Here is an 11206-nt window from a genome sequence, read left to right as displayed (position 1 = left end):
TAATTAATATATGTAGGTATATAATTTGTATTTTAAAAATTAAGTACTCATTTGTTTCTCAGTTTGGTTTGTATTTTTCGGTTCCAAAGACATATGATATGCTCAGTTATTTATGAAATTCAGTTTAATTTTGTTTTTTTTTTCCAGTTTGTTGTGGTTCAGTGCATATGGGTAAATGTACCAAAACCTATACATTATCTTATATAGAAATTATATAAGAAGAATTTATATAATTTCAAAAATAAATCCGCGCGGATCAAAATCTAGTTATATAAGTAAAATGACATGTATTAAGTATGAACAAAACTTAGGTTCACCCTTAAGGTGAACCTTTAAATTCACCGCTCATCTTATTACCAATCAAAATGCCACATAGATCAATAATAAAATACATTATTTAAAAAAAAAAATCTAAAATAATTGAAAAAAAATAATGACGCTCATTTTAATGACGCTAACGCCACTAACTAAACTTTAAATCTTAAATTCTAAACCCTAAACCCTAAATTCTAAACTCAAACTCTAAACCATAAACCTAAACCCTATATCTTAAACCCAAATCCTAAACCCTAAACCCAGACCGTAAACTCTAAACCCAAACCCTAGACCTTAAACTCTAAACCCAAACCCTAGACCTTAAACTCAAACCCTATATCCAAAACCCAAACCTAGACTCTAAACCCAAATCTTAAACCCTAAAGAAACAACATCAACATTAACCCAAACCTTTAGGATATAGGATTTGGATTCAGGGTTTACGATTTGAATTTAGGGCGTAGGGATTAGGTTTGGATATATGGTTTGAATTAGAGTCTATGATTTGGGTTTAGGATATAAGGTTTGAGTTTAGGGTTTACGGTTTGAGTTTAGGGTTTAGGATTTGAGTTTAGTATATAGGGTTTGAGTTTAGGGTTTATGGTTTGGGTTTAGGGTTTAGGATTTGAGTTTAGTATATAGGGTTTGAGTTTAGGGTTTATGGTTTGGGTTTAGGGTTTAGGATTTGAGTTTATAGTTTAGGGTATAGATTTAAAGTTTAGGATTTAGTTAGTGGCGTTAGCATCATTAAAATTGGTCTTATTATTTTTTTTCAATTATTTCAGATTTTTTAAAATAAAATTAATCTATTTTATTATTAATCTAGGTGATATTTTGATTAGTAACAAGAGGATAGATGAATTTAAAGGTTCAACCTAAGTCTTCTTCATTAAGTATTAACTAACATGTATAACCCTATAATTAACACCATCATATTTTTAGTGCCAGGATAGTGGACGGAATGTCAAAATCAGTAATCTAGTGTTAATAATTGATCTATTTTAAATAAAAAATTGCTATGATCCAATTTAACTAGTAGATTTTAATTGGTTTAAATTAGTTAAATTAAAATGATTGGTTTTTACTTGGCTTGTATCGGTGTTTCAATACTGAATTATCAGTTTTTGACATTTGATCAACTGTTTCAATAACAAAATATATAATTTGATATATGTCATTATGTTAACCATACATTTTATGTTTTACTACATTGGAATTTTCTAAATATGTTATCATATGAAGGTCAATAATTATTGTAACTAGTAGCATTATTGTTACTAGCAACAAAAGGAGTTGCCCTGTTGGTCCAGGTCAGGGATCGATTTTCCTCTAGTGCGAAATTATTAGTTCCACATGTGGTCACGCGGATATGGACTCATGCTTACGGCCCATTTGAATACCCGGGAGAGGATCCATCCGTGAGTTGCATCTCCCACCCGGGGGTTAAGTCTGTGTCTTTAATAGATCCGGGTTTAACCCTCTTAACAACATCGTGGTGGCCTAGTGGTTTCCACTAGAGGAAGAGTTGTCCTGTTGGTCCAGACCAGAGATCGACTCCCCTCTAGTGTGAAATTATTAGCTCCACATGTGGCCACGCGGATATGGGCTCATGCTTACGGCCCATTTGAATACCCGGGAGAGAATCTATCCGTTGGTTGGACCTCCCATCCGGAGGTTAGGTCTGTGTTTTTAATAGACCCGGATTTAACCCTTCAAGCCTTTTTACAAAAAAAAAAAAAAAAAAACAAAGTAGATTAAACTTCTTTTACACCAAAGTTCGATATATCTATTTCTTCTGATCAGTTGTGCTAACCACGTTAAATAAACAGAGAACTTAATAGCAAGGAGAAAATAAAAATAAACGAAAATCAATTTGTTTCAGCCAAAAAGAAAGATTGATCGTCTCTAGGAAAATGATTTTGAATTGTTTTTCTTGCTAATTAATTTTTTAAAGACTAACAATATAAAGTCCACAACAACTATATAGTAGCGAACGCGTTTGGGTGATATTACCAAACATATCCTTTAACACATTGAGTCTTCGTTACATTAACATAACAGGCTTCACTTTCCTCTGTCTCCTTCTCCCTCCGTTTCAGTTCCCAGAGGAAGCTTGTTGCTTTTTTCCAGCTTCCAAATCGGAGATGCACGCCAAAACCGACTCCGAGGTGACGAGCATCGCGGCGTCGTCACCAGCCAGATCCCCTCGCCGACCAGTCTACTATGTCCAATCACCGTCTCGTGACTCCCACGACGGAGAGAAAACGGCGACATCGTTCCACTCAACTCCGGTGCTAAGTCCGATGGGATCTCCGCCGCATTCTCAATCCTCCATGGGTCGCCACTCACGCGAATCCTCCTCGACCCGATTCTCCGGGTCTTTGAAACCCGGGTCTCGGAAAGTCAACGACGGCTCGAAGCGGAAAGGACACGGCGGAGAGAAGCAGTGGAAAGAGTGTGCGATGATCGAAGAAGAAGGACTGTTAGATGATGGCGAGAGAGATCGTGGTCTGCCTCGTCGGTGCTATGTCTTGGCCTTCATCGTTGGCTTCTTCATACTCTTGGGTCTCTTCTCTTTGATTCTGTATGGAGCTGCTAAACCTCAGAAACCAAAGATCACTGTCAAGGTTAGTTTTCAACTTATTCAGATCTGATCCAAAGTCTCAGATCTGAACTGTTTGGTCAAAATTTGCAGAGTATAACATTCGAGACGCTTAAGGTCCAAGCTGGTCAGGATGCTGGTGGTGTAGGAACGGACATGATCACGATGAACGCGACTCTGAGAATGTTGTATAGGAACACGGGAACTTTCTTTGGTGTCCATGTTACTTCAACTCCAATCGATCTCAGTTTCTCTCAGATGAAAATCGGCTCTGGATCTGTAAGTCCTAACCTAACTTGTTTATGTTGAACATAGGTTAACCTCTGACACACAATTAGGCCGACCAAAATTAACCTAACTGAACCGAAATTTTTGGGTTTTTGATTCGTTTGGTTACAGTTTATCGAATTGGTTTACTTTGCTAGTTGGTTAGTTTAATTTTTCATTAATTTTGTTAACAAAATATATAGATTTGTATCAAACCAAACCACAATTATATCCAAATTAACACAAGTTTACCAAAATAGCTGGGGATTTAAGCAAAACTACCCAAATTTTGGCCAGCTAAAACCAAATTGAAAACCGAATATTAATTTTTTTTAAACTATCCAAAAACGGATCTGAAACGAATCTATGTTTGGCTCCATTCGGTAGAATTTTGTGCAAATCAATCTAACCAAAATCTGAATTAGCCTAACCGGATTAACCGTTCTAACCGAAGCCACATCCCTACACATAGTGGTCTGAGCTTTGAATGTCATGAGACAAAATTAGGTTTCTTATTTGTTTGTTCTTTTGGTGGTTTGATTTATGATATTTTGCAGATTAAGAAGTTTTATCAGTCAAGGAAGAGCCAGAGAACGGTATTGGTACATATAACCGGAGAGAAGATTCCGTTATATGGAAGTGGCGCGACCTTGATACCGCCGGCGCCTCCAGCTCCACTTCCCAAACCTAAAAAGAAGAAGAAAGGAGCTCCCGTCGTTATTCCTGACCCGCCCGCACCTCCTGCACCAGTGCCAATGAAGCTCAGCTTCATTGTCCGATCACGAGGTTACGTGTTGGGGAAGTTAGTGAAGCCCAAGTTCCTCAAGAAAATCGAGTGTGACATCAACTTCGAACACAAACTTCTCAATAAGCATATAGCCATCACCAAGAATTGCACCGTCACTACTGTTTAAAGAAGGAACTAAACATTTTTAGTGGGAAAAAACGTCGTTGTATAGGGTAACGTGATTTACAGCTCAACGGTCAGCATTTTGGGTTGTTGGGGCAGCGCGTGGAAAGTGCCCGAAGGAGAGAACCATTGTCGGTGGCTTTAATTTACTTGAGTGGTTGGTTATTTCACTTATTTGTATGTCGAGAATATATAATTTTATAATTATGTGTATTATCGCACTCAATGTTCTAAAAATCTCTAGGCGTTAACTAGGCACTTTATGGGACGACTAGGTGGATTATTTGGAGTCTAGGCTAGGTCTAGACGTTAGCAAATTATTGATTTATTTTATATATTTTATACATTTACATGACATATTTTAGTTTTATGTTTAATTATAAAATTATTGTGATGAATTATCAAAATTAGATATACAAAACAGAAGAAAGTATATAAATTTGTAGATTTGTAATAATATTATTGCTTAATTTAATATATATATAGACAATTTTAGATTGATTTTAACCAATTTTAACCGATTTAGAACAGTTTAAACCAATTTGAATCATATAAATCGGTATAAATCGAATTTTAAGAAATTCGTTTCGGATAGGACCGAGTTGCCGCATAGGCCTCCGCCTAGGCGCCGACTAGACCGATTTTTAAAACCTTGATCGCACTAAGCACGAGACGAGGAATCGCAATTTATTTATTTTCTCTCCTTTTTGAATATGTTAATTTACTTGTTTTAGTTAATGCAATGATGACAATGCTTCTTATACTCTTCGTAAATTGGCAAAATCATAACATTCAGATTGAATGGAGATGCAGGAGGGATACAGTCTACTTGAAATGCAGTTTGTCCTGTATTTTTCTACCGTTTAGCATATTAATTGTAGAACAAAAATAAAGGATTATGACATTCAGATTGATTATTGCTAAATAGTTTAATTTTTTAATTTATGACTTTCAAACCAAACAAATAAATCTTTAAAAATAAGATTTACTCCCTTTGTTTCATTATAAGTGTGGTTTTAGGTTTCAGCATACGGATTAAGAAAACAATTAATTTTGTATATTTCCTATAAAAAAATACTATTACCCATACACTTAACCATATTTCAACCAATAGAAAAATAAATTTTGCATTGAAAATCGAAAACGACACTTATTTTGTAACGAAAAAATTCTCTAAAACGACACTTAATATGAAACGGAGAGAGTAATATTTTTCGTTGAGAAATTCCCTATGATAGTTTTTTTAAGTTTTTGTCACAAAAATAGTATTCAAGGAAAAAAATGACCAAATTTTTTTTGTTAAAGAATAAAAATGTATTTATACCCTAGGGTTAACTAATATAGACTTAGGGTTTAGAGTTAAGGGGTGAGGTTTTGAGGATGAAGTTTCAAATTTTAGAAAATAAAAAATAAATATTAAAAAAAATTAAAATAAAAAGGGGCTATTTTGGTCATTTTTTTATTGAATGTTATTTTTGTGACAAAATTTTTTAAAAGCTATTTGAGAGAACTGCCTTTTTTTCGTTTTATGAAATAATTTATTTTAACACAAAATTATCTTTATAAAATATAACTATCTTTTATAAACACATTTACATAAAATTATATATTTAACATATCCAAAAATTTGGATATTATATTTACAAAAAATAGTCATACATGTTATTTTTGTATCATCTATTTTTTTTTTTTGCTTCACTCATATTAAATATAACATTTACATTGATAAAATATATATTTATATATATATATATATCATAGTTTATTTTATTTTTATTCTTGATACTAAGTAATATAATTAAAATAATTAATACTTTTTTATATATTGTTATTTTATAATATTATTATACATATATTGTTCTGCATAGGAGAAAGAAAGGGATTAAAAGCATGCTCATGACCAATAGAAACACTTTACTAATTTTCTCGTCTTAAGTATCTATAAATACAATCACTTTATTAATTTCTTTCACTCTCAAACAAATATATATTTTCTCAAAATTGTTTATCGTTTACTTTACTTTTCTTTCAATTTAAAAAGTTATATTTTGACTAATTTATCTATAAAATATTTAAATACATAACCCCAAAAGTATCCCAAACTTGAATCAAATGCAAAAGTAATCCAAAAGGCTAGTGAAATTACAACCAGCCCCTTATGACCAAACAAAAAAACCATAATTCATTTTTACGAATATAATCCCGTAAAGTCTTCTGAGATTTTGTAAGTATTATGATGTTCTGTAAGTCTTCTCGAAAACTTCCAGGAAGTTTTTTCATATAGTAGATCTTAAAAATAATTTATAAATTTTGTAAAAAGTATTTTGATAGGGAAAAATTGAAATCTTTTAATTATAAACAGTTGTAAGTGATATAAATTAAAATATAATAAATTTGAATTATTTTCAACATAGATGAGTGAAAGTAGTGAGTCATGATATTCTTTGATATAGGGTTTGACAACATATGTTGTAGTATTGTATGTATTCTTAGGGTTAGATTTTGAAATTTTAACATTTTTTTGAAAAATTAAATTTTGATATATTTGTGTTTAGTTTTATGTGTATTAAACAGTTTTTATGTTTAATGAAGTGTTTGTTTCTATTTAATTAGTTATTTGAGTTTAAGATTTATATTTAGGGTATAGACGACTTCCAAGAAGTCTTCTGGTGATTAGTATTTTATCACTTAGAAGACTTCATTGAAAGTCTTCTAACTTCCGCTATAAATATTTTAGTTTTCCACTAAAAATATTTTAGTTTCTAGAAGACTTTCAAGTAAGTCTTCTGAATCGAAATTTTTTAACCTTATTAGAATTTTTGTTTTCCTTTATAAAGAAAATTTACACATTTTTTATCTTCTTCTCAAATGACTGGAACAAAAATATAATGTTTCTCATTCTAAAACTCTCCAACCTCTCTCTAATCTCTTTGAACTTAAAAACACTAAACTTTATATTAATTTATAGTTATTTCATGTCTTCTCACTGATTTATTTTGTTTTTGCAGGTTTTACATTACATGATTCTCATCTTCCACTCATTTAAAGGTAGATCTATAAATCATATTTTCTTATTTGGTAACCTATTGTTGCTTAAACCTCTTACCTTTTGATTTTTTTTTTGGTTGTTTTAAGCTGTTACCTTATTTTTGAAGTTTTTCTATGTTCTGAAGTCATTTGAATGCTTTTGGATATGTAGGTTTTTCAGATCTGAGACAGACGTGGAGGGAAGTCTTCTCGGAACTCTACCTTTAAACGTGAGGGTAACTGGCGGAGTCTTCTTCTATGTCTCCTCTTTCATTTCAGATCTGAGTGTTTTGGTTAGTTTAAATGTCTGATTTTTCTTCATTTGGTAACTGCTGATTGCTTAAAACTCTTATTTTTTTCACAATTTATCATTTTTTGTAAACATCAAACTTTATATCAATTTATCATTTTTTTTGTCATGTCATTCTCACTAGTTCATCTTCTTTTGTAGGTTTTAATTACATGGTTCTCATCTTCCGCTCCTTTAAAAGTAGATCTATATATCATATTCTCTTATTTGGTAAACTCTTGTTGCTTAAAGCTCTTATTTTTTAAATATTCTTTTGTTTGTTTTAAGTTCTTATCTTATTCTTGAAGTTTTTATATGTTTGAAGTCATTTGAATACTTTTAGATATACATTTAATGCACTAGACGAATTCCTATAAGTCTTATGAGAAAGTCTTCTCCCATGTTAAGTGGAGTCTAAGCTTGTCTTTGTGGAAGAAAGAGCTATAATAGTTTTGTTTATGGTCTGTTTTGTAATTTGTATGTGTACTCTTTTAGTTATGAATTCTTTTGTAAATTTGAAAATATATTAATGAAAATTTTTTGGTAAATATGTTCATGTATACAATGTTATCTTGCCAAAAGTACTTGACATTATTGAAGTTATTGATAAAAGTTCAATAGCAAACCAGAATAACACAAAAAATTAATCAAATTTACTACAACTAATGGAGAAAACTTCTCCTGAAAACTTAGTCAAATTCACAAAAGATCAAGCATTACATTAGTTCAAACCTATAATTGTTTCACTAGAAGTCTTCCAGAAGACTTCTTCTCAGAAAGTTTTTCGGAATACTTAAATTTCAAGCGGGAAATTTAAATATAAGAGGGAAATTTAAGCGGGAAACATTAAACCATATCACTTGATATTCTTGAAGAAACTTAACACTTTTGAAAGTTAAAAATATATATATATCTTAAAGTTGAAAATACAAGTTTTACAAAAACTAACGTAGAAGACTTTTGGGGAAGTCTTCTCTCATTAGCTAGAAACATTAATAAGCATGAATGTTGTTAACCGCATAATTATCACCAATTAAGTTATAAATTTCATTGAGGAGACCCAATATTGAGTAATATAAATTATTAACAAGAAAATGTTAAAAAAAATCTTTATAGTTTTACAGAAAATGAAATTTTACTAAACGTTGACGTAGACGACTTCCACAGAAGTCGTCCGGAGGACTTACACGAAAGTCGTCCGGAGGACTTACACGGAAGTCGCCCGGAGGACTTACACGGAAGTCGTCCGGTCAATACATAGGTTAGTTTTGCAATTTATGTGTCAGAAATTTTACTTTTCCTTGATGACTTACATGGAAGTCGTCTAGGATAAACATGTTAGTTTTGCATTTGACCGTATTGTGTGAGAAATTTTATTTTTCCTAGACAACTTACAAGGAAGTCGTCCAACAGAAAAATAAAATTTAAATATGTATTTTTTTTCTAGACGACTTCCATGTAAGTCGTTTCAGGTTACTTTTTCAATTGAAAAATAAAACATAAATATTTTATTTTATCTGGACAATTTCCATGCAAGTCTTCTGGCAGACGACTTACATGGAAGTCTTCTGTAATAACCAAGGTTTGACCAAAATTTCCGAATAAAATTCTAGAAGACTTCCGTGTAAGTCCTCTACCAGAAGACTTACGTAGAAGTCGTCCGGATAAAATTAAATATTTAAGTTTTATTCTTCAATTGCAAAAGTAACCTGAAACGACTTACTTGGAAGTCGTCTAATAAAAATTAAATATTTAATTTTTACTTTTCTATTGGACGACTTTCGTGTAAGTTGTCTAGGAAAAGTCAAATTTCTGACACAATCCGTTCAAATGCAAAACTAACATATTTATCCTAGACGACTTACCGGCAGTTTTCTCTAATTTTTTGAAAACAAAGAAAACCGGAAGACTTCCAGTGAAGTCGTCTCTAAAAGACACACATAGAGTCAATTGCAAAACTAACCTATGCATTGACCAGAAGATTTCCGTGTAAAGAGAAGGCTTATACAGAAGTCTTCTGACGGACAGATCTGGAAAAAAAATTGATTTCATAGTGTTGACCAGTGAGATAACTTGTTTACCTTCTCTAACCACACAATACTTCACCACCAAAGCAACCTACTTGTTAATGACCATGAATCATGAGCTTGAATAGTTCTATGAACCTTAAAAATTTTAGAATCAAAATCTTGGGTTTTCTGGATGAATATAGAAGCAAAGTGAAAGAGATGTTGTTTTTAGTTTATAGAAAATGAGATTGAAAGAGCCAAAATCGATTTTTAGGTGCATTAAGAGTTTCAAATTGGTTGTTCATGGTGGTTGGTGTAATGATGTCAATGGCAATATTATAAATACTTGAAGAAGACGAGGATGAGAGAGTAATAAACTTATTTTCAAAAAAAATATGGCATTCCTAAATAATCCGAACTTTTGGGGTGAATAATGCAGATGAAAGTTCCAAAAATTTCATGGGTTAATTTTGTGTTTGACTTTGAATTTGGAGTCATATTTGCAAAAAAAACCCTATATTATCTTCTATATATTTTAACAGAAATTACATATGTTTCTGCTACATATAGTTATGCATGTTATTTTTGTATCATCTAAAAAATATATAACTTAACTAGAAACTATATATATTATTAAGATAGATAAAAATAGATATGTTAGAATTTTTTAATTCTTATTATTTATGATATTTAACATAAATATATAATATTCATTATAAGGTTGAACCAAATGATCTAGATGAACATAAATTGCACAAAACAATCTTATGAAAAAAAATTAAATTTTATATATTCTGTTTACAATAAATAGTCATACATGTTATTTTTGTAACATTTTTTTTACTCAAAATCATATATAACATTTACATTGATAGAGAAACATATAGTTATATTTTAATTTAAATCTTGATAATAATTAATACTGTATAGTTCAAATAATTAATATTTTTTTATAATTTTTATTTTATAACATTTTAGTTTAGTGAATTCATATATGTTATTTAGTAATTTATATTTTATTATTTATACTTAAGAACTAGTATTTTTAATTAGATATTTTTTTTAATATTCTTTCAAATGTGATAGAGTACTAAATTTATTTGATAAATAAATGGGGTTTTTGCCAAAACTAACCCACAACTTGATTTTAATCCCAAACCTATACCCAAACTTGAATCAAATGCAAAACTAACCTAAAAGCCTAGTGAAATTACAGCTCAACCCCTTGTGACCAAACAAAAAAATAGAAGCCATTTTTACGAATATAGCTCCAGTAAATCGTCTGAGATGTTGGAAGTCGTCTGGACGACTGAAGTGTAAGTCGTCTGGTACCAGTTTATTTTAAAAATAATTTATAAATCTTGTAAAAAAATATTTTGATGCGTGAAAAATAAAAATCAAGTAATTATAAACAGTTTTAAGTGATATAAATTAAGATATGATAAAATTGATTTGTTTTGAAGATAGATGAGTGGAAGTAGTGAATCATGAAATACTTTGGTTTAGGAGTTTGGCAAACATATGTTTTGTAGTATTGTATGTATTGTTAGGGTTAGATTTTGGAAAACTAAAATGTTTTTTTCAAAAATTAGTTTTCACCTATATGTGTTTATTTATGTGTATAGTAAACACTTTTCAAGTTTGATTTGATTTTATGAAGTCTTTAATTAGATAATTAAGTTTAGGGGTTATGTTTAGGGTGTGGACGACTTATATTTCAGTCGTCTGTTGAATAATTTACTCGGACGACTTACATTTCAGTCATCTGGTGAAGAAATTAAAACAGA

The 11206-nt window shown here is 30.8% G+C and overlaps 1 protein-coding gene across 1 annotated transcript; it reads left to right on the top strand.

Annotated features, from left to right (window-relative positions):
* Positions 1–2299: 2299 nt before the first annotated feature.
* LOC106312527 lies at positions 2300–4312 on the top strand. Its single transcript, XM_013750088.1, has 3 exons — positions 2300–2942; positions 3011–3196; positions 3742–4312. Exons 1-3 carry the CDS (start codon positions 2460–2462, stop codon positions 4096–4098), a joined length of 1026 nt encoding a protein of 341 aa, XP_013605542.1. The 5' UTR covers positions 2300–2459; the 3' UTR covers positions 4099–4312.
* Positions 4313–11206: the final 6894 nt, after the last annotated feature.

This window comes from Brassica oleracea, chromosome C8 (assembly GCF_000695525.1).
Source record: "Brassica oleracea var. oleracea cultivar TO1000 chromosome C8, BOL, whole genome shotgun sequence".
NCBI classification, from domain to species: domain Eukaryota; kingdom Viridiplantae; phylum Streptophyta; class Magnoliopsida; order Brassicales; family Brassicaceae; genus Brassica; species Brassica oleracea.
Note: the sequence above shows the minus strand (reverse complement) of the source record. Positions and strands in the feature narration are given on the sequence as shown.